This window comes from Odocoileus virginianus, chromosome 2 (genome assembly GCF_023699985.2).
Source record: "Odocoileus virginianus isolate 20LAN1187 ecotype Illinois chromosome 2, Ovbor_1.2, whole genome shotgun sequence".
Lineage (NCBI taxonomy): Eukaryota > Metazoa > Chordata > Mammalia > Artiodactyla > Cervidae > Odocoileus > Odocoileus virginianus.
Genome location: NC_069675.1, coordinates 45,656,563 through 45,683,614, shown reverse-complemented (window position 1 = coordinate 45,683,614; position 27,052 = coordinate 45,656,563). Strand labels below are relative to the sequence as shown.

The following is a 27,052-nucleotide window of genomic DNA, read 5'->3' as shown; positions in this document are numbered from 1 at the left end:
TAGTCTTTCCCACCTCGAGGTTGTCTATTATTTGGGTGGCATCTTCTGCTTTTGGTTTCCTTAAGGCTAAATCTGGCTCGATTTTAAGTGCCTAGAAATGTTCCCCCCACCCCCAACCAATCAACCAATCAACAGAGGCAATCTTGCAGCTTTAGAGTTTACCAAAAGAAAAAAAGAGAGGGACTTCCCTGATAGTCCAGTGGTTAAGACTCTGTGCTTCTACTGCAGGGGGTGAGGGTTCAATCCCTGGTTTGGGACCAAGATCCTGCAAGCCCCACAGTGTGATAAAAAACAACAAACAAACAAACAAACCAAAAAAACAGAGAGAAAGAGAAGGAAAAAAAAGAAAGAAAATAAAAGAGGTGTGGGCCATCCTTGCTTATAAACTGTAAAAGGCAACTTCCTTGCCTTTCCTCTGCTAATGTTTTCTCTTTTCATATGTGTCCACATTGGTGTGTGAATTTGTATTTCTGGCCAAATGAATACTTTTGCATAAGGAAGTTGTATTTTTTTGAATGGAGGGTACTCTCTTCAATCCATGGAGGGTATCAGGGAGGTAAGAATACTGCTTTATCCCACGAAGAACATTCAAATTATTTTTTTCCCCTAAACTTCTTAGCTTTTTCCCAAGGAGAGGTTGAGTGCTCCTGAAGGCTGCCAGCTCCCGGTACTCAAATTCCAAGTACAATCCTGACCCCGTTTCCCTGTGAGGACTTGGCTCAGTGTCCCAGGTCAGAGTCTCCACCTCATAGCCTCACCACGTGGGGTGTTTGGCATCTGACTGTGGCTCTGTGTGCCTCAATCTATCTTTGATGGTGGATACCTCCCAGAGCTGATGGGAAAGCAAATTGACTTAGTCAGTGATGTCACTTTGTTTTTTTATTTTATTTTGCCTGCCCTGGGTCTTCATTGCAGTGTGCTGATGCTTCTCTCTAGTTGCCCCACAGCAAGTGGGATCTTGATTCCCCAATGAGGGATTGAACCTGTGTCCCCTGCATTGGAAGGAGGATTGTTAACCACTGGACCACCAGGGAAGTCCCATGTTCCCTTTATAAGCTGTCAAATGCTGTGCAGATGCAAGGCAGGTTGGGAATATGTGTTATGATTACTTGCTATGTCCCCACAGGAAGCTGTACCATCCCAACAATGCCCAGCTGGGCATGGCCATCATGCGGGCAGGGCTGACCAACTGGCATGCTGGCAACATTGAGGTGGGGCATGGCATGATCTGCAAAGCTTATGCCATCCTCCTGGTCACACATGGACCCTCTCATCCCATCACCAAGGACTTAGAGGCAAGTGGCATCTTGGGGCTGGGTTGGGCTCTCTGAAGATGAAAGCTGAGTACTAGATTCTGCTTTTGCAAAGACCCTAGTTGTGTCAATTCAGACATGCTTAGTCCCTCCTCTCATTTTACATCTGAAAAAACTGAAGCCCAGGAGGGAATTCAAGAGGGATTCAGACATGCTTAGTCCCTCCTCTCATTTTACATCTGAAAAAACTGAAGCCCAGGAGGGAATTCAAGAGGGATTCAGACGTGCTTAGTCCCTCCTCTCATTTTACATCTGAAAAAACTGAAGCCCAGGGAAGGAGAGTAACCTGTCCTTGGTCACAAAGCGAGTGGATGGCAAAACTCAAACTTGAACCCTAGGTTGCTCCAAGCCTGGGCTGAGAAAATCTAGTGGTGTGCATGTGTGTATAACAGGTACATTAGAAAACCTGCTATGTGGAGTAGAGTCAGAGAGCACAGGCTCTAGAATCAGACTACTGTTGGGATCCAATTCCTGCTTTACCACTTTTCAGCTGTGTGGCTGCTAATACTGAATGTATGGGCCTCAGTCTCCTCACCAGTGAAATAGAGGAAAAAGACAGGGTTGGCACAAGGGTTTGATGAGTTGGTGTGTGAATGGCATGCTTTTCATAGCTGCTGGTTTCCTTTGTGCTTTGAAGACTGATTTATTTGAAGGTAACAGAGTCCAAAGGACTGTTCTCAGGCAGCAGTATAGGGAAAGAGGACAGACTCTGGCGTCATAGAATGTATGAGAAGACTAACTTTATGTCAGTATATTAAGCTTGTCAAATAAGTCATTGTCACCGAATTCACTGCTCTGACCTTAGCCCTGCAGCGAAGCCTGGCCCTTGATAAATATTTCTTGAATTAACATTATGAGGGTGAAGGTTTTGCTATGTGTCACAGGCTGTAGTCTTCCTGGCACATGTAAAGTACAAGGGCATCTCACCCATTTCAAGTATGAGCAAACTGAGGGCTGAAGGGATTAAGGAGCCAAGGTTCAAACCCAGGTCCCCACTTGGCACTTCCTAAGAATAATCTCTGCTGAGAACAGTCCCTCAAACTACTCTCTCAGTGGTTCGTGTGACTGCCTCTTCCTAACAAATGGAGCCCACTGTCAAGACATTCGACCCCCAGTGGATGAGTGTGAGTATACATGTGTGCATGTGTGTGTAGGGTGTATGTATGCCCTTTCCAGTAGGACCAACGTAAGTCAGAGACCGACACGTTCTGGGGCTTTGTCATCACTGTTTTCGATGTATCTGCGTCCCACAGGCCATGCGGATGCAGACGGAGATGGAACTGCGCATGTTCCGCCAGAACGAATTCATGTACCACAAGATGCGCGAGGCCGCCCTGAACAACCAACCCATGCAGGTCATGGCCGAGCCCAGCAACGAGCCGGCCCCGGCTCTGTTCCACAAGAAGCAATGAGGACCTGCATGGTCGGGGAGGGGCGCCGTGGCTGGGGGACTGGAGAGACATCCTGGAGGTGGTGGGTTTCTGGGGAGACCCTTGATGAGGAAATCAGGGTAATACGCAACTTTGTTGCCATGGGAACGTACTGCTCTGTGGTCCCCGGTGTCATTTTCTTTAACTTCAACTCAGTCCAGTTCAGTTTAACTCTATCCCAGCCCAGCCCGGTCTAACTCATCCTACAAGTGTTTATTGGGTGCTAGACCTTAGGTATAAAGAAGCTCCAAAGGTAACTGGGGAGACGAAACATAAACAATTAAACACAGTGTGATAATAAATGCAATGGTAAGCTCTATGGAGAGAGGGATATGTGTCTAGCGTGTGTGTGTGTGTGTGTGTGTGTGTGTGTGTGTAGTCGTTGGGGGGTGGGCGGCGGTTGGTCATGGAGGAGATGACCTCTGAGCTGAGGGTGGCAGGTACCTGGAGTCTCAGATGTCTGCTCACCTATCTGTACAGGTGTCTCAGGGATGTTCAGGATTTGCTGACTGGAATGGGTGTTGTCCAGTTTCCACAGGTGACTGTGGAGTTATGAAGAAGGGACTGTGTTTGGGCCACGTGGGCCCTACTCAGAGAACTAGAACCTCTTTAATAAGGGTACTATGCAGAAGGAGATGGAGCTTTGCTCAAACCACTTAAGGCCTCAGTTTAAAGTCTGGGTTCCCAGCATTATTCTGAAACTACTTTTAGAACAGAGAGGGAGTGGCTCCCTTCCCCACCCTCTGTGTCAAGCCTTGTGATTCCCATGATGTGGGAGTAGTTGGATGTTAGCTGAGATTTCTCTGGCCATTGGCCTCCTAGGATTGAAGAAGTCTCTTTAGGGTGAAGTTGAGAGAGAAATTTGGAAACCCACCTACCTGATAATCATGGGTCCAGCAGAATTGTCCTTTGGGTATTTGATTTGGTTACATGTGCCTGGGTGGTCTATATCAGCTTACACTTCATCACTGACCCCTAGGAAATCTCTATTTTTAGTCATGAATAATTTTGACTTCCTTGGGTTAATTTCTTTCATTGTGCATACCCTGGGTTCTCTGCTTTTCTTACCGGAAGGAATGTCTAATCTGGACACTTCACATTTAGGTTGGGACCTTTTTGGGGTATGATCAACATGCCCTCATCTCCTGGGGAGCTGCTCTTGATTTTTCACTCAAGAGTAAGGGTCTTGGGAATCAACCAATCCAGCTGTCCCATTGGCCTGGGACAGTTGTCCTAATTGTGCTCTTGTATCTTCTGGGAGCCCAAACTTCCCACCAGTGTTTTGGGGGATCCTGGACCAAAACCCTCTTTTTGGGAGTGTCACCAAGTCTTCTATATCCTTTGGAGCCACCCTTAACCCCAAAGCTCTGACTAATATCTTGAAGTCACATGATCCCCCCAGGACCTATATTTGTCACCTGTGCCTAAAGAGTCACTTCCTCCATCCTTACACCCCTTCATCCTCAGAATGATCCACTGCCTCCCTTGGAACATAACAGCTCTGCCAATGTGCCAAAATCTTTGTCCAAAAAGTTCTTTGTCCAAAAGATGCCAACTCTTTGCAGAATACTTGTACCTGGCACTTGGCTCTTTATTGAGGACACTTGCTTCTTTAGAACTTTCACTGGGAGAGTGACAGTTCTTCTAAGTTCACATACTACACGGCAAAGGACGGAACCAGCCCTCTCCCAGGGAGCCAACTGTGCCAGTTCAAATGGTCCTTCTTCCATCCCCAGTCTTCCTAGGTGGCACTAGTGGTAAAAACTCACCTGCCAATGCAGGAGACCCTGGTTTGATCCCTGGGTTGGGAAGATCCCCTGGAATAGGAAATGGAAACCCACTCTAATATTCTTGCCTGGGAAATTCCATGGACAGAGGAGCCTGGTGGGCTACAGTCCGTGGGGCCACAAAGAGTTGGACATGACTGAAGTGACTTACCCTCATATAAAACCTTCCTCCAAATCTCTTTCCTTCTTTGTCACTCTCATCTGCCACACTGCTGGTCATTCCCCCATACTCCTGGTCTGTTTTCCATCCCCTCTTCCTCAAATTAGTCTGTCTTCCTTTTGGCCCATGCCCCCTTCCAGCGGAGTTCTGACCTACATTAATTCAGCTGTCTTATTTTTCCTCTGTTGTACCTGGAGGTCTGTGCGCAGCCAGGAAAATGGCACCTTTCATCATAGGTTCCTCCACAGACTCCTCTCCAACCTCAGCTGGCCTTGGGGTGCAGCCCAGACGTGCTCCCTGTGCCCCTCGCTGGCCCCCCTTTTGCCCAGTGGTTATTTCAGGTCTTCACTCCGGTTCTTGAGTTCTCTGCTTTCAGCAGGCCCTCATTGCCTACTTCATGGAGGGGTCAGGAGATGGGATTTCCTGTTTCCTCTTCCCACGTGGGTTCACACATGTCCTATCTGTGCTGTGCTTCCTGTTTCCCCACCCCCTTCACATTCCCTTCTCCTCCAAAGCCAAGCTCTCCACCTGTGCCTTGGACCCCTGTCCCCTCCTGGGTCTTTGAACCTCGCTTCCCCTAGATGCTCTCTCATCTTGGACTCCACATTTCTGGCTGATTTAGAGCAGTTAATTGATATGCGGGGGACTCATAATCTTCAAAGCTAACTATTTTTTAAAAGGTTTCGTCTCCCATGTTTATTAACAACTCTTTTAAAAAAATTTATTGATTTTGGATGCATTGGGCTTTTTTTTTTTGGTTGTGTTACATAAACTCTTACTTGAGCACGTGGGATATATTTCCCTGACCAGGGATCGAACCCAGGCCCCCTGCATTGGGAGCACGGAGTCTTAGCCACTGGACCACCAAGGAAGTCCCTCTTTTTTTTTTAAAAAAATGCCTTTTTAAAAATTGTGGTAAAAGTTACATAATATGAAACATACTATTTTAACCATATTTAACTGTACATTTCAGTGGCACTAACTACATTCCCATTGTTGTGCTAGTCTCACCATTGTCCATCTCCCCAATTTTTCACTTTCCTAAACTGAAGCTCTGTCCCCATTAAACATTAACTCCCCTCCCCGCCCCGCCCCGCATCTACCAATGTACTTTCTGGCTCTATGAATTTGACTATTCTGGGTACCTTGTATAAGTGGAATTAGACAGTATTTGTCTGCACCTACTGTATACTGGAATTTAGCTTTCTTCACTTTCCATTTCTTCTTGAACCCACTGTGGAATGAGCATGGCTCTTTCCAAGGTCGACTTCTGGTGGGACATTTCAGCCTTCGTATTATTTGGCTTCTCTGCTTCAGTTGGCATCACAGCCCTTGATTTCTGGGCACCACATCCTTGTAATGATCCTCTGTTGAGGATTCTCTCCTGCCCTTGACAGGCTGGTATTTCCTAGAGCTGGTTCTGTTCATTCTGATCACGCTCAGTTGGTCCTCATCTCCCTCTGCACACCTTCCCCCAGGAGCTCAGCCAGGCCCTTTGTTTCCTCACTGTCTAAGGGCTTCCCTGGTGGCCCAGACAGTAATGCGGGAGACCCCGGTTCAATCCCTGGGTTGGGAAGATCCCCTGGAGAAAGGAATGGCAACCCACTCCAGTATGCTTGCCTGGAGAATCTTATGGACAGAGGAGCCTGGCGGGCTGAAGCCCAAGGACTCGCAAAGAGTCAGACGCTACTGAGTGAGTGACACTTTCATACTTTTGAGACTGATGTCCCTAAATCTGTACCCTCTAACCTTGTTCTTGAACATCAGCCCCACATATCCTGTTGAACGTTCTGCCCCCCTAACTCAGCATGTCCAAAAAGGAACTCTTTCTCTTTCCTTTCTCCCCACTCCTGCGCCTGTTGCTCCTCAACACCCATTGCCCCCAAGGAGAACATCTGACTGCTGGTCTAGTTACTTCCTGAGTATCTACTTCATCTGAGATTTTAGTCAGAGCCACTTACTCATGGGTCCTTGAGTGACCCATGTCCTCCTATGCCTCTCTGAGTTTTGAAACATTGTGTCTAAAATATGTAAAACCTATCAACTCCTATTCATCTTTCAGCACCCTCTGGAAATCACCCCTTCTGTAAAGCCCTCCCTGAAAGCTTTAGATTCAGCTGGCTGCCTGTCTGAGTCATATTACCCTTGAATCTCCCATCATAACATTCTCCTCACGACCTTATATCGCCTTTTTACTTGTCTGCCTCCTCCATCAGATTGTAAGCCTCTGGAGGGCAGGAGCTTTGTCCCTTTATTCATCTTTCTATCCCAAGAACCTAGCACAGGTCCCGGGACATAGTAGGTGCTCAGTTAATATGTATTGAATGAATGATTAAGTGAATGAATTTGCTTAGATCAGAGCACAAGAGACATAGAACTGTGTATCTTGAGTTTTTATTAATGCAGTCCACAGAGGCTATTAAATTTCCATGTTTCCAAGCAAATGTGTGCAGCTTCTTTCTTTCTGACAGTCTGTTTAGAGCAGTGTTAGAACTCTCTGTCATGATGGAAATGTGTTTTATCTGTGTCCAATACAGTAGCCACTAGCAACATGGGACAACTGAGAACTTGAAATGCATCTAGTATGAGTGAAGAACTGAACTTTTAACTTATCTTATTTCAACAAAAATAGCCAATGTGGCTGGTGTCTACTGTATTAGCACAGTTTTAGAGAATTCTTCAGTGTAGTTTTTAAGATCATATACACTGACCCAAATTAAGTTCTTATCAGTGGTCCTGATATTAGCTAGATGATCTTGGACTGGTTAGTTCATCCATGCTTCAGTTTCATTATTTCTGCATACCATAGAGTGTTACTATAAGAGATACATTTAAAAAAATATAGGTCTCTTAGAACATTGCCTAAGTGGTCCATGAGCATTCCACCCATGCTTCTGTCGGGGTGTCCCTTCCCCTACTAAGAAAGTGGAAGTGAAGAGAGACAAGCAGTGCTGTGCTAGACCAGCTGACAGTCAGCCACACACACCTCTTCCTACCTCTGCATAGGATCACACTGATAACCTGCCGTTGGCCTTGGTGGGGATATTTACATCATGGTGATTGGTTGAACTTTAGAAGAACACATTAATTTGCAGTTATCAATCGATAAAAGTGGAGTTTGCTACATAGATACAGCAGAATGGATAGAAAGATCATTAAAGGGTGAACTCTGCATTCTGAAACCTCTGCCATCCACTGCCACACCAAACAAATTTAAGACCTCTGATTACTACCCTTCAGACTAAGCTTCTTGTCCACTGCCCCACAAGTGAATTGACAGATGTGTATTAAAGGCCAGATACAACCTTTAACCTGGATATCTCAGGTTTACTTCTCTTAAGGATGTAGAAAGAAATCAATAAGGAGATTCTTGGGGAAGAATCTGTGTCTTGTCTTTTCCAGTTTCTAAGTGCTTCTTCTGGAATGCCCACATTCCTTGGTTTGTGACCCCGAGTCAGCAGCACATCACTCCTTCTCTGACCCTCCTTGCCTGCCACTTTCACTTAGAACTCTTGTGATTTCATTGGCCCCAGTGGGATAATCCAGGATAATCTTCCCATTTCAAGGTCTTCACTTTAATCATAGGGTCCATGACTCAGATCTGACTACCACCTTTTTCTACATGGTGTGCCAGTTAAGGATATTTCTCCATGTTTAAATAGGTTGGAAAAAAACAACCAGAGACTTCCCTGGTGTCCTGTGGTTAAGAGTCCACCTTCCAATGCAGGGAACATGGGTTCAATCCCTTGTCTGGCATCTAGGATCCCACATGCCTCAGGGCAACTAAGCCCATATACAGCAGCTGGAGAAAGCCTGTACACTGCAACAAAGATTCAGCATAACCAACATTTAAAAATAAATAAAAAATTAAACTTTAAAAAAGTTTTTAAAAGTCAAAAGAAGAACACATGAAAATGATATGAAATTCGGATTTCAGTGTTCAAAAATAAAATTTCAGTAAAACACAGGCACACCCACCTGTTTGGGCATCATCTGTGGCTGCTTCAGTGTTAACCACAGCAGAACTGGGGGTCTGTGGCAGAGACTGGATGGCCCACAAACTAAAATATTTACTTCCTGGCTTTTTACAAAAGTTTACTGATCCTTGTTATAGAGACTTGGATACCATTTATGGAGTTTGACTCTCATGTAGAAGTCAGTGAATTGGGATGCATTATGACCCATGCTGTTTTCAGGGAAGATGACAGTTCATGGGGTGAAGGTTCACAGGTAAGAGAGAGAGGCAGGGAGTTGCCATTATGGCCTATGATACTATGCAAGTAAAAAGTAATGGGGCTTCAGCTCCAGGAAAGGGAGGAAAGAAGGTGGGAAAGGTGACAGAGTCATTTGTTCATCAAGGTACATTTTTTTTTTTTAAGAAGTGAATTTCTGGAAATGTATTATTTTTTAAAAAACTTTATATTTTGTATTGGGGTATGACTGGTTAACAATGTGAAAGTTTTAGGTGAACAGCAGAGGAACTCAGCCATACATACACATGTATCCATTCTCCCCTGAACTTCCCTCCCATCCAGGCTGCCACATAACATTGAGCAGAGTTCCCTGTGCTGTACATAAGGTCCTTGTTGGTTATCCATTTTAAATACAGCAGTGGGTACATGTCCATCCCAAACTCGCTAAATATCCCTTCCCCCCACTCTTCCTCCAGGCAACCATAAGTATATTCTCTAAGTCTCATCAAGGTACATTTGTTGAGAGATTTCTTTGGGCTGGATGCAGTTATGAGAGCTGAGGGATGTAAGATAGAAATTCCAGAGCTTGGCAGCTCTCTGGCTGGCTCAGACAACTGACATTTGTTATCTCAGAGTTCTGGAGGCCAGAACTCGAACATCAAGGTGAACAAGGCTATGCTCCCTTCGCAGGATGTAGGAAAGGATCTTGTCCCAGTCTCTCTCCTGGTTTCTGCTAGCTCCTCAGCTTGTGGTTGCATAACTCCAGTCTCCACATGGCATACTCCCTGTGTGCACGTTTCCATTTCCATAAATTTATGCTTTTTTAAAAAAATTTAACTGTGCTAGGTCTTAGCACAAGGAATCTTTGTTGTGGCATGCATGCAAGATCTTTACTTGTAGCATATGAGATCTAGTTCCCTGACAAGGGATTGAACCCTGTCCCCTTGCATTGGGAGCATGGAGTCTTAACCACTAGACTACCAGGGAATCCCTCATCTTGCTTCTGCTTGTACTCAATTGTGTCCAAATCATTACAAGTCCATGGACGGTAGCCTGCCACAATCCTCTGTCCATGGGATTCTCCAGGTAAGAATACTGGAGTGCATGGCCATTTTCTCCTCTAGGGGATCTTCCCAACACAGGGATCAAACTCATGCCTCCTGCACTGGCAGGCAGATTCTTTACCACTGAGTCACCGGGGAGCTCGAGGTCCCCATACATTTGTCGTTTTTATAAGGACACCAGCCATCTGGGATTAGGGGCCGCCCTGCTCCAGCATGACCTCATCTTAACTTACCTACTTACATCTGCAATGGCTGTGGTGGAGCAAGGTCACAATCAGAGGCTGAGGGTTAGGACTCTGACATGTGAGTTTGGGGGAGATGCAACTCAACTCATAACAGTTACCAGAGCCTGGAACAGGGTACCACTTGGGGAAACACCCCTCTTCTCCCTTAATCTGCTTCTGCCCACAGCCCAGAAGGACTTTCTACTTGAGGTTCCTCTGTCCACTTCTGGCGCCCCCCAGAGGGAGAATTGTCCATTGGGTGGTTCAGGGCCTGCTCCTTTTGTTCATGTCTCTAGGTGGGTGGGGCTGGTGGGGCCGCTAAGGCCACACTTGTGTGCATGGCTTCCCTTTGCCTGTCCAGTGATCCTGCTCTCTCTGTCCCCACGGGAGTGACCTAGTCCACCACACAGCCTCATGCTCCAGCTCCTTGCTGTGTGGCTGTCCGGCGGGACATGTCCTTCCAGGGCTGGTCTACAGATCCGGCTACTTCGTGTGTTCCTTATAGGACTGCCTGAGTGGACAGCCTGGGGTCTGCTTTCAGGGTGAGAATCAGGCTTAACCCTGCAGGATGTAATATGTAGATGATCAAGATTTACAAAACTAGAGGTGATCAGTGTTCAAGAACCCCATTAAGGAAAAGCCAACAAGAAGAAAGGACATTTTGGGGACTTCCCTGGTGGTCCAGTGGCTAAGATTCCCAATGCAGGGGGCCTAGGTTTCATTCGTGGTCCGGGAACTGGATCCCACATGTTGCATGCCGCAACTAAGCTGATGAAGCCAAATAAACAAAAATAAATATTAAAAAAAGAGAGAGAGGGGCAACACCAGGTCCACTTCTCTCTCAGTCTCTCTCCTTTACCTCTCTTTCCCCTTCCTCCTTTAAGCAAAAAGAAGACAATGTTTTTTCTCAAAGCAAAGTTCACTTTATTACATTAGTTGTACATGCTAAAACAATATGAAATGCAGACTTTGTCTAAATTCTCTTGCTGATTCTCTTGAAGACAATGTCGCCCTTCGTCATCGTCTGAAAGCCAGAAAAGAAATCATGAAATGTTCATCTGACGTAGAATTGTAAAGAATAGTTAAGCCCCAGTATGCTAATATATTCAGCAACTCAGAGACGCCTCTGATCTCTATAGGGCCGGAGGAAGGATAGGCAATCTTTTCTAAAATCCCATGCCAAGTCTTTGTCACTTCTTCACATTCAGAGCTGTCCTGCCTTTTACAGAATTCCTTTCTACATCAATGACTTAGAGCAAGACCATCCAAACCAGTTCAATCCAATCCAATTTCTCAACATTGAACACTTCTTGTTCCTGCTCACTCTCTAACTTGTGTCTGACTCTTTGTGACCCCATGGACTGTAGCCTGCCAGGCTCCTCTATCCATGGGATTCTCCAGGCAAGAATACTGGAGTAGGTTGCCATTTCCTTCTCCACAGGTGCCTTATTAGCATTCATTTCAAGATGGTAAGAAACGTAAAAAGCCCCTCTGTCTGTAATGAGAGTGGCTCCTTCTAGGGTTGTGCAGTGTATCACCATGGATATCAGTCTTGTGTGATAGATCCAGTTCAGAGGAACCCTAGCCCTGCCATTTCCTGGCTGTATGCTGCCTCAGTTTCCATATTTAGGAAATTCAGCATTGGTGGGACGATTTGAGAAAATGTGTGGAAAGTGCCTGGGGCACAAAGGATGCTCAGGAAGTAGTAGCAGAGACTGACCACAGGAAATAGTCACTGCTTTTCATGTCTCCCCTAATCCCCCACTATCCACCTCCCCACCCAGCCCCAAGTACTAGGACGCCCAAGCTGAGAGTGCAGACTTACACTGGTGACAGTGTCACCGTTGAATTCAGTCACAGACTTGATGCCCTTGAAAGTTGTCACCAGTTTATTATCACCTTCCAGCTGAACCACCGCCTGTAGGGGACAGAAGAAATAGCCTGTGAGGAGGGGTCCAAGAGGGAGTAACTCTTGCTAATGAGGTTGGCTCCCCGGCATGGGACTCTGCTTACAGCAACCAAACCCCCTTCCCTGGCTCTGAACACACGTGAGGTCATGCAAAAACTGAAGAAAACGGCAGGGCTTCTTTTGTCAGACTTTTCATTTATGGGCTGTGATCCAGGAGTCAGCATAGGATGGCTAAGTGGTCTCAAATCAAACACTAAAGTCAAATAACAATTCTCCAAGTTAATGGAGGGAGGAAGTAGTAAGATTCAACACACTGGCCATTTGGGAGAACACCTGTCTTGGTTCTGTGTTACGTTATGTTATGCCTTCTAGCACCTTCATCTTTCCTCTTGTGGTCTCCTTTTCACACATGCAGGAAGAGGTGACAGAAACTCAGCAGGGAGCAGCAGATACTGGCCAAGGTTAAAATTTGCCTCCAAAATGGACAGCTGGAAAGGGCCATGACAGCTTGCCCCTTACTGTAGGTATAAGAGAGTTTCCCTTCTAAAATTCATCATAGGTTTCCTGACCTGTAATGTTTTATCTGGGGAAGCAGAAGTCAAGTGCCACTAGAAAAGGTTTTTTTTTTTTTTTTTAAAAAAAAGACCAATGGTTGTGCTGAGACAGATGCACAAAGTTTTCTGGGGTCAGGGGATGCTGGGGGAGAGGAGTGGGGATCTCTGCTCGGTGGTATTGGTGATGCTAGTATTGGCTTGTGGGGTTTGGGAGGGAGGAATAGAGACCCTTTGTGAGGGGCACCCCCTTGCCTGGATCTCCCTGCCACCACCTGCCCACCACTCACACATCCTACTCCCCAGCTTGAATTGCATACCTTATCCACAGCCCAGCAGAGGTGATGCTAGCTTATCCACTGTCTTTGCTCTGGGAAGTGACCGTGCCCATTTCACAGATGAGGTAGTTAAGACCAGGGGTCACTGACCAACCCGCAAGGCTTGATCTGAAGGCCTGTCTGGGGCCTTGGTTCTCTGGTATAGCCAGTACCTCCTTCAGGAAGTCTCTCCCCATGACCACCAGCTCTAGGCTTGGCAAAGCCATTTCCTTAGGATCAGGGATGAACTTAGGGCTCTGTTAAGGTTTTGCACTGACTCCCACTTGCCTGTTTCTGGGCCTGGGAGAATCTGAATCTTTTAGACTCCTGCTCTGGGCCTGGTTCCCCCATACCCTCCATATGGGAGAGTTCAGATTCTCCTCTAGTCAAAGCTATGGTTTTTCCAGTAGTCATGTATGGATATTAGAGTTGGACCATAAAGAAGGCTGAGTGCCAAAGAACTGATGCTTTTGAACTACAATGCTGGAGAAGACTCTTGATAGTCCCTTGGAGTGCAAGGAGATCAAACCAGTCAATCCTAAAGGAAATCAGTCCTGCATATTCACTGGAAGGACTAATGCTGAAGCTGAAACTCCAATACTTTGGCCACCTGAGGCGAAGAGCCAACTCTTTGGAAGAGACCCTGATGCTGGGAAAGGTGGAAGGCAAGAAGAAAAGGGGGCGACAGAAGATGAGATGGTTGGATGGCATCACTGACTTCAAAGGACATGAGTTTGAGCAAACTCAGGGAGATAGTGAAGGACAGGGAAGCCGGGTGTGCTGAAGTCCATGGGATGACAAAGAGTCAGATGTGACTGAGCAACTGAACAACAATAGTAGATTCTCAGGCCAGAGTTCCTCCAGGAGGTCCCAGGAAATTGACACTTTCCCTAAGAGCTTCTTTCTTAAGAGCTGGTTTATTTATTTATTTTTAATTGGAGGATAATTTCTTTACAATATTGTGTTTTCTGCTTGTGTGTTTAGTCACTCAGTTGTGTCTGACTGCAACACCATGGACTGTAGCCCGCCAGGCTCCTCTGTCCATGGGATTTCCCAGACATGAATACTGGAGTGGGTTGCCATTTCTTACTCTAGGGGATCTTCCTGACCCAGTGATCGAGCCTGCGTCTCCTATGTCCCCTGCATTGCAGGTGGATTCTTTATCCACTGAACCATGTGGAGACAGTATTGTCTTGGTTTCTGCTATCTCTCTGCCTTTCCACCCCAGCTGTGGGTTCAGAGATAGGGTCAGCAGTAGGAATTGTGAGCTGGGAGACTTGAGGGAGGAAGCCTGGGGCCAGGCTCCAGGAAAAGTTCTGGAAGCAGAGGGTGACTGGACGGGGCGACTCCTACCTTGATCTTCTCCCCAGTCATGAACTCCATCTCACACTCCTCCCCCAAGGTGAACTCATTCTGGATCACTTTGGAGCCAGCGGTGATGGTGAACTTGAAGTGCTTCCCATTCTGCACGATTTCCGACACCCCCTTGATATCCTTTCCCTTCTGGATGACGTCATCGGGTATCCCTGGAGGGAAGCGTTGAAGGTTTAGAGGTGGGTAGAAGTGGGAGTGGGGCTTCCCTGGCTCAGTCAGTAAAGAATCTGCCTGCGATGCAGGAGACCCAGGTTAGATCCCTGGGTTGGGAAGATCGCCTGGAGAAGGAAATGGTTACCCACCCCAGTATTCTTGCCTGGAGAGTCCCATGAACAGAGGAGCCTGGTGGCCTACAGTCCACGGGGATGGAAAGAGTCGGACATGACTGAGCCGCTAAACAGCAGAGGTGGGACCTGCAAGTTGGCGGTCACAAGAGAAACCCTGTGGTGAGAAGGGGGAGGAGAGATCCCTGAGGCCTTGGCACTTCCTGGAGCCCTGTGAGCAAACTGAGCTTTGACCTCTGAAAGTGAAGGTCAGTGGCCTGATTTGGCCTGACCTCAGGTGCCCACTATCTTGCCAGTTTGGTTTGTTAAAAAAAGAAAAAATCACTTCTCTGCCCCGGGGAAGCTTTCCTTAGATGAGCACGTGCTTCTTACTCATTCTCCCTCCTCCATCCTCCCTGTTTAAAGCTCGGAGACTTTGCTCTTTGAGTGCAAGTATTTTTCCCTCCACACTCAGGGTGACCATCAGCTGTCTCCCAAGCCAGGTCCCTCCTGAGATGAAAGGGAAGCTCTTAAAAATTATGCCAGGATGGGAGGGAGATTCAAGAGGGAAGGGATATACATACACTTATGGCTGATTCATGCTGACATATGACAGAAACCAACACTACATTGTAAAGCAGTTATCCTCCAATAAAAAATAAATGAATTAAAAAACTATTCAGGGACAAGAGGCACACAGCAGGATCGTGCCTGGCAAGCCTATGCCCCTATCCCTACCTCCACCTCTGCTGTCAAGGCTTTTAAGGAAGATGGACCAGGAGTCCCTTCTCCGGGGACAGAGTGTGATGAATATCAGAGTGTGTCTGTGCTGTCATATGAACTGAGGCTCAGGAAAACCAGGTGCACTGACAGTGATGGGGAGGCTCCTATTGCCAAGTGAGGGATACAGGACAAGAGGTGTTGTGTTGTGTCCTAGAGGAGAAGATCCCAGCTCTCAGCCACCCCAGAAGGCTTCCTATCTCTGCCTTTGCTATCTTCCCCACCATCTCCTGCTCAGCACTCTTCCTTGTCTCCCCACCCCATTTGCTTCCTCCCCTGGAGCACAATATCCTCCTCCAGTCCCCAGGGGACACTTTCTCATCTCTCAAGGCCCAAGGCTCACCTTCGCTCCTACCAAGCCTTCCCCTGACACCCTCCCACGGGCACCACATCCTCCTGTAAGTGACTCAGTGGGGTGAGTGGGTGACAAGGATTTAAAGTGGGGTCCTGGGAACCAGTGCTGGCTTTATATCTCAACTCAGTTTGGGATTATGATCTGTGTGACCCCAGTTGGCATTAGTTGCTCTTTCAAGGCTCTCATTGCCTTGACTGTAAAATAGGAAAAATAATAGTGCCGAGCTCAGAGTTTTTGGTGAGGACTCAACCTGGTGGCTCACACAGTAAAGAATCTGCCTGCAATACAGGAGACCCAGGTTTGATCCCTGGGTCCAGAAGATCCCCTGGAGAAGGGAATGGCAACCCACTCCAGTATTCTTGCCTGGAGAATTCCATGGACAGAAGAATCTGGTGGGCTACAGTCCATGAGGTTGAAAAGAGTTGGACATGACTGAGTGAGTGGAGGCTAACAACAGGAAGTTGCCCATCTGGGGCTTTAGCACGAGGCCTGGTGCTGAGTCAACACTCAAGACACGTTAGAAGAGGCTGTGTTGCATTCATTTCTTCTCTTTTTTCTCTCTCTAAATTGTGACCTTGGAAATGTGGCTCATTGTTATCTGTCTCTGTGGTATCTGCTCAGCACAGCACTCTGCTCAGCATGTGGTTGCCCTTGAATCAGAGTTTGTTAGAAGAATGAAGAAAAGAATGAATGAGTGAATGAACACGGTCACTCAGTAAGGTGGCAACGGAGGTGGCTTCAATCTAGACCAGATCTTAGTTCAGTGCCATTTACACTTGCTTAAGATATAGTCTTGTCTAGGGAGGAATAGCCCAAAATTGCACAAGAAACCTGCAGAACATGATTCCAAATCTGTATGAAGCTTGAACTGCTCCTCCTGTCTGACTTCAGGACCCTGACTGGCCACCACCTGCAGGGCCAAGCCTTCATGGCCATGATCCCAGCCTCGGCCCAGCACTCACCGACTGCCTTCATGAAGGCCTCGTAGTTCTCCTGGGTCTGGACTTGGTACTTGCCGGAGAAGTTCATGGTGGTGGAGAGGCTCTCTTCACAGCTGATTCACCAGCTCTTCTGGAAGGGCTGCCAGTGTGGGCCAGTGTGGGCTAATTTATAGGGGGCTCCTTCCCTTCCAAAAGTCAGTCACAAATCATTAGCTGTCATCTCCTTTATGGCCAGGGTCAAACATTAACTCTTGAGAGCAATGGTCAACGATAAAAAAACAGGATGGGCCTGGCAGCGGATTGTTCCAATTCAGCAAACTTTGGTGAGTGTCCATCAGGTACAAAGCCCTACAGCCCTGCCGATTTTAAGGCGCTACTTTCTGTGAAGTATGTGTGTGTGTGTGTGTGTGTGTCTGTGTGTGTGTGTGTATGTGTGTGTGTACATACATTCCTATTGTTATTTAGTTGCTCAGTTGTTTCTGACTCTTTGTGACCCCATGGACTGTAGCCCACCAGCTTCCTCTGTCCATGGGATTTCCCAGGTAAGAATACTGAAGTGGGTTGCCATTTCCTTCTCCAGGAGATCTTCCCAACCCAGGGATTGAACCCCGGTCTCCTGCACTGGCAGGCAGATTCTTTACCACTGAGCCACCAGAGAAGCCCATACATACCTATACACACAAACCTGCATGTGTGTGCATGTTCACATATACACATATATGTGTAGGTGTGTGTGTGTGTTGGGGCCTAAATCTAGACGCCCCAGGAAAAATACCAAGGAATCCCTTCAGTCTCAAAATCTCATTTTAGTTACATAACCTTACCATCTTTTCCCATCTTTAAAGAAATAAAATTTTAAATTAATTTATTAGAGGATAATTGCTTTATAATATTATGTTAGTTTACATACTGTACACTGTGTCACTGGGCAACATCATGAATCGGCTGTAAGTACACATATGTCCCCTCTTTCTCAAGCCCACCCCTCTAGGTCATCACAGAGCACTGAGCTGACCTCCCTGTATTATACAGCAGCTTCCCATTAGCTATCTATTTTGCACATGGTAGTGTATATATATGTCAGTGCTACTCTCTCAGTCCATCCCCACTATGTCCATAAAGTCTTCCCATCTTTATCTTCACACAAACCTGTCATCAGCCCTAGAGCTGCTTTGTATTCTGGGAATCCCTTCTTGATGACCACGGGTGCACAGTCTCCTTTGGGAAGTATTAAAGGATACCTTTAAATCAGACATGTAGAAATTGAGATGCATTTAATTAGCCAGAGACAAGTTAGGAGAAAGAAGAGGGAAGGACTTCCTGGATCAACTGAACCTATCGGGGTATCCATGCCTCCCTGTTGGCTTTCAAGGGGCTCCCTCTGCCTCTCTTTTCTTTTCCCCTTGGTGGTCTTCTCTGTGAATCCTCTGGGCTCAGAGAGCACTTTGCAAATATCTGTATTCTCATTCCTACTGGGATTTTTTTTCTCTAAGTCTTCTTTTCCACTGTACCTTTTCTTTGGTATTCCGCTCACACAGGCACGTAGTCAACGTCCAGTGAATGGTGAGTCAGCAAATAGAAACGGTCAGCAGACAATGAGGCCACGTTGTTTCTCGTTAAACAAAAATGAGAGATAGAATAGTCAGGTTGGTGTGCCCTATCAAACCACTGAATCGTTGGCTCTGGGCAGCCAGGAGATTGGGGTGTGTGTGTGTGTGTGTGTGTGTGTGTGTGTGTATCTAACAGATTGGTGCCTGGCTGAAAGTTTAGCATGAGTGGATGTGAATAGGGCTGGTACTGTGGACCCCAGGTCCAAGAGCCAGTGACTGCTTCCCACCCGTGTCGGTCTCTCTCCCTTCTCTGCAGTCCTGGTCTGCCATTCCAGCTCGAGTCTGAGTGGATGGTGGGAGATTCCAGACAGAGTTCTCTCTGTTTGCTGGATAGTTCTCTCCGCTGCTGGGGGATCCTATCTGGTCCTACCTGTAGCACAGTCACCAAGGTGCTCACTTTCTCATCTGCCAAACTGGCAGCCCTCCCCACCAGAATTCTGCACCCCAGAACTTGCTGGGCTGCTGGCCCATCTGCTCTGCAAGCCTAGAAGCCCTCAGGTTCTGACAGTGCATGAGGTAGGGGGCCCGTGAGTAGCTGAGGACTCATAACAGGGGACACCGGTGCCCCAGAGCAAGACTAACAGGGTGTGTCAGCCCACGTAGAGGTGCGTTCCCTTATCTCCAGCTCTCTCACAATACTTTGCCAAACTTCCAGAGTTCAGACTTGTTAATTCAGCAGAGCACCTTAAAAGTCCATGTGCTCATGCCAGAGCCCAGCTCTGGCTTTCCTGGCAGGTGCACTAGCATACATCCTGCCACAGGGAGATCACTACCTACCGAACAGTGTGGGCAGAGGGTAGCGGCTGATGTGCCTGGGGATCTGGCACCAGTAAACCTTTTCCTCCAAGTGCAGAGGTGGGCTCTGTTCTGCCCTCCCTCTGACAGTGCCTGGGACACAACGTGCTTTCCAGGCCGCAAGTCAGGACGGTCCCTGGAGAATGTTAAGCAGCAGACTTGCATGCTGAGAACTCACAGCCATTTTTAGTCACCACGAATGCCCTGGCACTGGGATGGAAGTGGGGAAAATGGCTCAGAGAGGATGACAGCACAGCCTCCTCTTGTCTTGTTCTGAACCTTGATTGTGTGAGTCACTTAGCTGTGTCCAACCCTTTGCCACCCTATAGACTGTAGCCCGCCAGGCTCCTCTGTTCATGGAATCCTCCAGGCAAAAATACTGGAGTGGGTTGCCATGCCCTCCTCGAGGGAATCCTCCCAACCTGACCCGGGATCGAACCCAAGTCTCCTGCACTACAGGCAGATTCTTTACCATCTGAGTCACTGGGGGAAACCTTAGGTTCCTTAAATATGTCTCATTGTACTGAGGGTCTCCACCAGGTGGGACAATGATTTTTTTGGGGGGTGGGATATGTAAGAAAGTAAATGGAGAAGGGCATGGCAACCCAGTCTAGTATTCTTGCCTGGAGAATCCTATGGACGGAGGAGCCTGATGCCCTATAGTCCATGGGGTCTCAAAGAGTTGGACACAACTGAAGCAGCTGAACACACACACACACATACACACACACACGCACACAAAGAAGTAAAATCCATTATCTTAAGAACTGGAATCAGAATTCGTCTCAGAGAGGAAACTCTGTGTGTGTGTGTGTGTGTGTGTGTGTGTGTGTGTGTGTGTGTGTGTAAGAGAGAGAAAATGATCAGATAAGCTGCTTGGGAGAGAGAGCAAGGGAGCTGGGGAGGTGTTCAGTGAGGCTGAGATGATGAAGCAGGGCTGTGCTGATCAGGAGATGGAGAGAGAGAGAGAAACTGGTTGCATCTTCTTTCTCCCTCCCGGATGGTTGGAGAGAGGAGAGACCGGGGCATCATGCAGAAAGGAGAGGGGCCAGCAAGAGGGTATGGGGTAACAGGTCACTAAGGCACTCCCCAGCACAGGGAGATTTCTAGGAGGAATGATGTTGAATCTGAAGCTGCTTGTTTGCTGCCAAGTGAATCCCCATCCATCTTTCTTTAATTCTCTCCCCAGCTGCCTCCATGTTTCAGTAAAGTATAATTCTTGCATCAATAGATGTGCAAGAGGAAAATGATGAGGGGCTGAGCTTCACTTCTGGGTTGATGTGATGGAGCCGAGACAGCACAGTGAAAACAAGGAGTACTGAGAACAGTACCTGGTACTGAAAGCAAGAAATACTCAGAACAGTATCTGGTACTGAAAACGGTACCAGAAAGACCAGTGGCCAAGGGATGCCTTTCCTCAGGGATCTCCCAAGATCTTAGGTTGGGTTTAGGAGAAATTCAAGCTAGTTTTGTTCAAATCCCAGAGGACCATCCAATCTCTGCTGGCATCTGGGTTACATAGGCTATTGTTGTTCAGTTGCTCAGTCATACCTGACTCTCTGCAACCCCGGGGACTGTAGCCCACCAAACTCCTCTCTTCATGGGATTCTCCAGGCAAGAGTACTGGAGTGGGTTGCCATTTCCTTCTCCCCGATATCTTCCCAACTTAGGAATCAAACCCAAATCTCCTGCATTGACAGGCGGATTCTTTACCACCAAGCCATCAGGGAAGCACATGTAGGCTAATGCCCACAGGCTGATAGCTGGCATGTGTCTGTCTAATGACTGTGTGGTGGTTGAGCCTTGGGCTAAATTCACTTATACCTGAGACCTCCTCCCACCTCAAAACCTTCCCTGCTCTATCTGGGAGGACCACTGGCAGTGCCCTGGACACACCACACTCTCATATGCACTCATGCCTGCCTAACACCCCTCCTCGAAAAGGGATACCTGACATAAATTCCACATCTGGACTCTCTCCCCTTGACCATGAATGTCAAATGCCACACCCACAGCGCTGCTCAGTGGGCTCCAAGGTGGAGAGGGGGCCAGAGCATCATCAAAGTTTCTTCATAAGGCAGGACAGTATCAACCCCAGAGACCTCTCAGGAAGCCTGGATTGGCTACCTTTTCTGGTGTCTGAGGGAGAGCAGTGCCTAAGAACCAACTCCCTGCAAACCTTCCACCTGCCCTGCATTCCCTGCCTCCCCATCCAGGCAGCACTGAGCATGACCAGCTCAGAGACTGGGCAAGGGGCTGGCCTAGCTGCTGGAGACCCTACAGCCCCCACGCAGAGACAGCCTGACAGAGGCATGTGGACCAAGACTACAGGTATGAAGCAAGGGCTTCTTCCCTCCCCCAGATCCAAGACAGGGAGACTCTCAGACAGCCCTCGATAACCTGCTCTTGGCTAGACTGTGGGGGTTGGGGGGTGTGTGTGTCTTGAAGCCACAGAGATTAGTGGCCATTGCAAAATTTAACACTTGTAAATGGTTTTCCATAAAATCAAAAAGGGTAATGACATTTCTCGCCCATGAGCTAAGTAAACACAAGAGGAGATAAGTCCAATTTCGATGACAAAGTTCAAGTGGCTTCCAAGAAGAAAAAAAAAAAGAATCCTATTTCACGGTTTCAGCTTCTGATTTTTGTCCACTCAGAGACTGCAGCCCCCTCCGAGCCCCACCAGACATTCTTTCTCCTTACTTTCCCTACTCAGATGAGCAGTGTAGAGGCATGGATGTAGGGATAGCATTTTGGTAGCCAGAATATGACCGTCATTCATTTGAGGCCAGGCTCCTCTGCACTTGGATCTGACCCCAGGATGCCTGCAGCTCCAGATTGCCCAATTTCCTGGGTGTTTTGGGAGATGCCACGAGAGTCATACTTCTTTAGAGGCAGGGCTGCAGGAGGGGAAGGACTTGAGTTTGGGTCTAGCTCTCCTTGCTAACAGATGTGTGACCTTGAACAAAAGCCCTGAGCTTCGCTGGGGCTCCACTTACTTATCTGTTGAATGATCCTGACAGCCTCTGTATCCTGAAAACACTGTCAACCTGTGTCAGCTTCAGGGATGTGACGCTCCTATCAGATGGGGGGGTCACAGCACTTTGCATCTGCTTCTGCTGGGTGTCCAGAGGTATCTCCACTCAAGATCAACTTTTATGTTGATCTGACTTGAGGACAGGGCTTCCCAGGTGGTTCAGTGTTAAAGAATCCCTGCTGCCCATGCAGGAAACAATGAAAGTTCGATCCCTGGGTCTGGAAGATCCCCTGGAGGAGGACATGACAACCCACTCCAATATTCTTCCCTGAGAAATCCCATAGACAGAGGAGCCTGGTGGACTATAGTCCATGGGTTGCAAAGAGTTGGATGTGACTGAGCACACACACTCGCAAAACTTGAGGACAAGCTGCCTTCCCATCTCCCTGAGCCAGTGGCTAATGTCTCTAGGTGCTCCAGGATCAGCTCACTGCTTACTGCTCCAACTTTCAGTTCCTACGGAACTCCTGGCATCAAGGGATTTTTCTTTCTTTTCTTGTAACCTCAACTGTACATCAGAAACACTGTTATGGTTCAAGTGGCAGGTTCATCTTGAGGGAAGACTTCATATCAGCTTTGTCGGCCATGTCATCGCTCCTGCAAATCTCTTGTTTCTGTCACGTGCTATTTCAGATCCTTTGGGTGGGATTTCAGGATGTACATCCTTTGACAAAAACATTTAAGACACCTTCTTAAGCCTTGCTGATCATATTCTATTCTGTCTCTTCAATCATTGTAAGCTCCTTAAAGAATCTCTTCCTAGGACTTCCCTGGTGGCCTTGCAATTCAGGGCGGGCGGATTCCATCCCTTGGTTGGGAAACTAAGATCCCATATACTGAAGAACAATTAAGCCCATGCACCACAAGTAGAGAAACCCTGTGGGCTGCAACTACTGAAACCCACATCCTCTAGGACCGGCGCCACACAGCTAGAGAGCCCTTGAGCTGCAACTACTGAGCCTGTGAGCCACAACCAGAGAGTCTGTGCCCTGCAGTGAAAGATCCTACATGCCACGACTAAGACCTGATGCAGTCCAATAAATGACATGGAACATAAATAAATGTTAAAAAAAGAATGCCCTCCTATAACAACTGTCCAGTACCTGGAATGGGAACCACTCAACATCCTTGGCCTTTTAGAGGTCTGGCCTGCTTGAAGAAGTTACTAGGGGCTACAAGGACAAATATGCCAAACAAAAATGGTGGGTGGTAGCTTGCCCTGTAAGAGAAATCACACTTACACAGACTATACTGAAAAATGTATTCACAATACAATTTCCTTTTCTACAGTAACCTTTTGGACTATCCCTATGATGAAAAGTGAGTCCTTCCTGTGATCCACTTTGGGCCCACAGTGAGTTTACTGTGACACAGTAAAGCAGAAAATCTTGTGAATTGCACCGGAGGCAGTAGCACTAACTTGAGGGCTGATGTAATCAAGGAAGAACTCGGAACTTATCTGCAAGGCTGGTTTGTACAGCTCCCGTGTTGGCTGTAAAAGCTAACAGTGTTTGCTTGCCCCGTGTCCCCGTGTCCTTGTGTTCCTTGCCCTCTGAGTGTTGGAAGCTTCCAGTTGGCTTCAAAGTCAGTCAGCCTGGCACTTCAAAAAGAAAGCTCTCCCCAGGCAACCCTTGAACAACTTAACACCCCCACCCTCCAGCGCTGCATTCTCTGTGTCTTTGGGCCGTGAATCATCAGCCATTTAGGGTCAGAATGGTCACTCTCCTGACACTGCTCAAGGCTCAGCTCTACAATCCCTCTCCATGTAGCCCTCCTGGGGGCTCAGCTCCTCTAGATCGACAACTTCTTTTGTGATTTCTATTCAGTTCCATGAATTCTATGACATTAACAGTAATAAAATGGCACCTTCCACTAGTTGACTAAGTACATCCTTCTCTGTGAATGGACCTAGAACCTGCCATACAGAGTGAAGTAAGTCAGGAAGAGAAAAACAAATATTGTATATTAACACATACATGTGGAATCTAGAAAAATGGTACAGATGACCTATTTGCAAAGCTGAAACGGAGACACAGATATAGAGAACAGATGTGTGGACACCACGGAGAGAAGGGGAGGGGTGGGATAAAATGGGAGGTTGGGACTGACGTATATACACTTCTGTGTATAAAATAGATGACTAACGAGAACCTACCATAGAGCACAGGGAACTCAGCACAGTGCTCTGTGGTGACATAAATGGGAAGGAAATCCAGAAAAGAGGAGATATGTTTATAAATATGGCTGATTCACTTTGCAATACAGTAAAAACTAACACAACATTGTAAAGCAACTCTATCCCAATTTAAAAAAATGAAAATGATTACTGTATCTTCAAAACAATACTCTAGGGTAAGCATTATTATTCCCATTTTTCAGATGAGAGGGCTAAGGTAAGAAGTGGTTAGTAATGGCTACCCAAATAGGAAGCTGCCAAATAGCATGAACCCCAGGTGTTTGACCCCTAAAGCTTATGTTTTTGACTTTTATTATTTCCATATTATAATTCTTTGAACTTTTTATTTTGTATTAGGGTATAGCCAACTGACAATGCTGTGATACTTTTAGATGAATAGTGAAGGGACTCAGTTGTACATATACATGTATCCATTCTCCCTCAAATTGCCCTCCCATACTGTAATTTTAAAAGAAGTATCTTGGTTAATCCCCCCAAAATTCTTCTAAACCAGAGGTTAGCATTGCACTTTCCATGGAGCATGAGTCTAGAAAATGTTGATAAGACAACAGGCTAGGTGGTATTGACCCCTTGAGTCATTGATGGCTGGGTTACTGTCAGTTTAGAAATGTCCTATTGCTCTAGACCACATAACCAGACAGTCCATGTGCATGAAGCAAGATTTGGAAGAAATGAAAGGTCCTGAGGTTACTGCTGAGCCCTTGTTCAGAAGAGGTGCCCTGCAAAGCATATTTTATTGAATTTTAATTCTTCAAAGTTAGGATCTGCTGCTCTTCCTGTATTAGATTTACTGGAATATTTCATTTGGGCCACTCTGTAAGCACTCATCTTGTGCTCCATAGTGATCGTGTGCACCACTCTGTTCCCTCCTCCAGGGTGGCCTTTACCCAGCCTCAAATCCCACGGAAGCCACAGGCATCAGATAACTCATCTACTTCTTGACTATTCGCTCAACAAGTGACAGGCTGACCTACTATATGAAGTTCCTGCACAGATTATATTTTGAATCTACAAAGGAATTCACTGAGCGGGAGAATGTGAAAGAGGTCAAAGCCGCCCTTTGACTAGCATGAAGTTTAAATGATGCTTCAAAATGTAGGGGATAATTAAATAAAGAGTAAGAAGGAATTTTCTGGTCAAGGAAGGAATCAAGATAGTTTCATGAACAGAGAACAAAGCATGAAAAGATGTGACAAAATATGCTGTTGCTGAAGAAAGGCATATGGTTTGGGGAGGAAAGACAGAGAAGAGGATGGAAGAGACTGTAGGAGAACCAGAGACAGGAGCTGGGGAGGGAGGCCACAAACAAATGGTGATGTGGAGGCTACACTGTAGCTTCTAGACTGTAGTTTCCCAGAACCGGGTGTATATCAGCACAAGAAATGATTTAGGATGGGAGACAAGGCTTGCCCAGTGGCTCAGTGGTAAATAATGCCCCTGCCGATGCAGGAGCCATAGGTTTGATCCCTGCTGGGGGAGGATCCCTCATGCTGCAGAAAGCAACTAAACCCATGTACCAGAACTACTGAACTTGTGCTCGAGAGCCTGGAAGCTACAGCTACTGAAGCCTGAGCAACCTAGAGCCTGTGCTCCACAGGAGAAGTGACCACAATAAGACTGAGGGCAGCAACTAAAAAGTAGCCCCTACTCACTGCAACTAGAGAAAAGCCCATGCAACAACGAAGACCCAGAACAGCCAAAAACATAAATAACTGAATAAATAAATACATTTTTTTTTCAAAAAGATGGGAGATAGATGAACAACTTAAATATTAATAGTTCTGCACTAAGTCTAACATGTATTAGACAAACATACGCCAATGTACAACCTAATGGATATTATTGCTTTGGACAAGGTCAATTTGCTTCTTTTTTAAAAGGAGTCACTTAGAGAAAAATAGTATATAACTAATAGTACAGGAGTCCAGTATGGAAAACAGATGTTAGCCTAGGTATTTCAAATGCAGGAATTGAATACAGGATATTGGTTACCAAGGTGTTGGAGAAGCTGTAAGAGCAAAAGGAAGAAGCTGGTGGTGCCCCTGGGCTGGAACCCAGAGATCTAAACTTGCCTCTACAGTGTTGGAGGTTGTTGGCACCTTCAGTTCTGGATCCACCTTGACCTGGGGCTGGAATCTAGAGCCACTGTATTCCTACTGTTACAGTAGAAGCCATGAAAACTTTAAATAAGGAAGATTGCCTCTTCCTTTTGATTTCCAATTGGCTTCTGGTTGGATGATTGGCATACCCTACATCCTAATAGAAAAGCAGCTGGCAAAGGAGTTCAGAAAATATAATTTGTAGATTCCAGTCCCCGAAACACAGAGCAGAGTGGTGAATCGAGGGGAAGGGAGTGAGACACAAATAAAGAACTGGCACAAGAATATAGGGAGATGTGACAGAAAGATGGGAAACTTACATGCTAGTGATAAAATTTAGGATATTGCTGTGCTAGGTGATGGAAAGTCAACCAAAGTTCTTAAGCAGAGGAATGATAACCAGATTTGTAATTTTGATAGATTACCCTTAGATAGCATGAAATATGGGTTAGGTGGAGAGAGAACTTGAGGTGAATAAGTAGATTAGAAAACTCCTGTGAAAATTCTGGCAGGAGAGGATGAAGGTCTAAATGTGGGAAGAGGTGAGTGGGAGTGAATTGGAGAGCTATTGTGTGATCGTAACTGAGAGCATTTGCGGATCCATCTCAGATGGTAAAGAAGCTGCTTGCAATGCAGTAGACCCGGGTTCCATT

General features: G+C 46.7%; 2 protein-coding genes across 3 annotated transcripts in view; one reads left to right on the top strand and one right to left on the bottom strand.

Annotated features, from left to right (window-relative positions):
- Positions 1 to 7,134, top strand: part of SMYD1 (SET and MYND domain containing 1) — a 44,238-nt gene extending 37,104 nt beyond the window's left edge. For both annotated transcript variants that reach the window (XM_020889483.2, XM_020889482.2), the window contains 2 exons: positions 1,127 to 1,295; positions 2,567 to 7,134. In XM_020889483.2, coding sequence (XP_020745142.1) covers positions 1,127 to 1,295; positions 2,567 to 2,725 — 328 coding nt within the window. In that variant the 3' untranslated portion in view covers positions 2,726 to 7,134. The remainder of the gene's footprint in view (positions 1 to 1,126; positions 1,296 to 2,566) is intronic.
- Positions 7,135 to 11,071: 3,937 nt separating this feature from the next.
- Positions 11,072 to 16,862, bottom strand: FABP1 (fatty acid binding protein 1). Its single transcript, XM_020889484.2, has 4 exons — positions 16,683 to 16,862; positions 14,302 to 14,474; positions 11,997 to 12,089; positions 11,072 to 11,195 (listed from the first exon to the last, which is right to left on the bottom strand). Exons 1-4 carry the CDS (start codon positions 16,747 to 16,749, stop codon positions 11,145 to 11,147), a joined length of 384 nt encoding a protein of 127 aa, XP_020745143.1. The 5' UTR covers positions 16,750 to 16,862; the 3' UTR covers positions 11,072 to 11,144.
- Between the last annotated feature and the right edge of the window lie 10,190 nt (positions 16,863 to 27,052).

Excerpts from the sequence above, each read along its gene's own strand:
- FABP1 (XM_020889484.2), bottom strand. The coding sequence starts at position 16,749 with ATGAACTTCTCCGGCAAGTACCAAGTCCAGACCCAGGAGAACTACGAG. Across the intron at positions 14,475-16,682 it reads GGCCTTCATGAAGGCAGTCG|GGATACCCGATGACGTCATC; the intron begins GTGAGTGCTGGG and ends GCTTCCCTCCAG. Across the intron at positions 12,090-14,301 it reads TGACTGGGGAGAAGATCAAG|GCGGTGGTTCAGCTGGAAGG; the intron begins GTAGGAGTCGCC and ends TGTCCCCTACAG.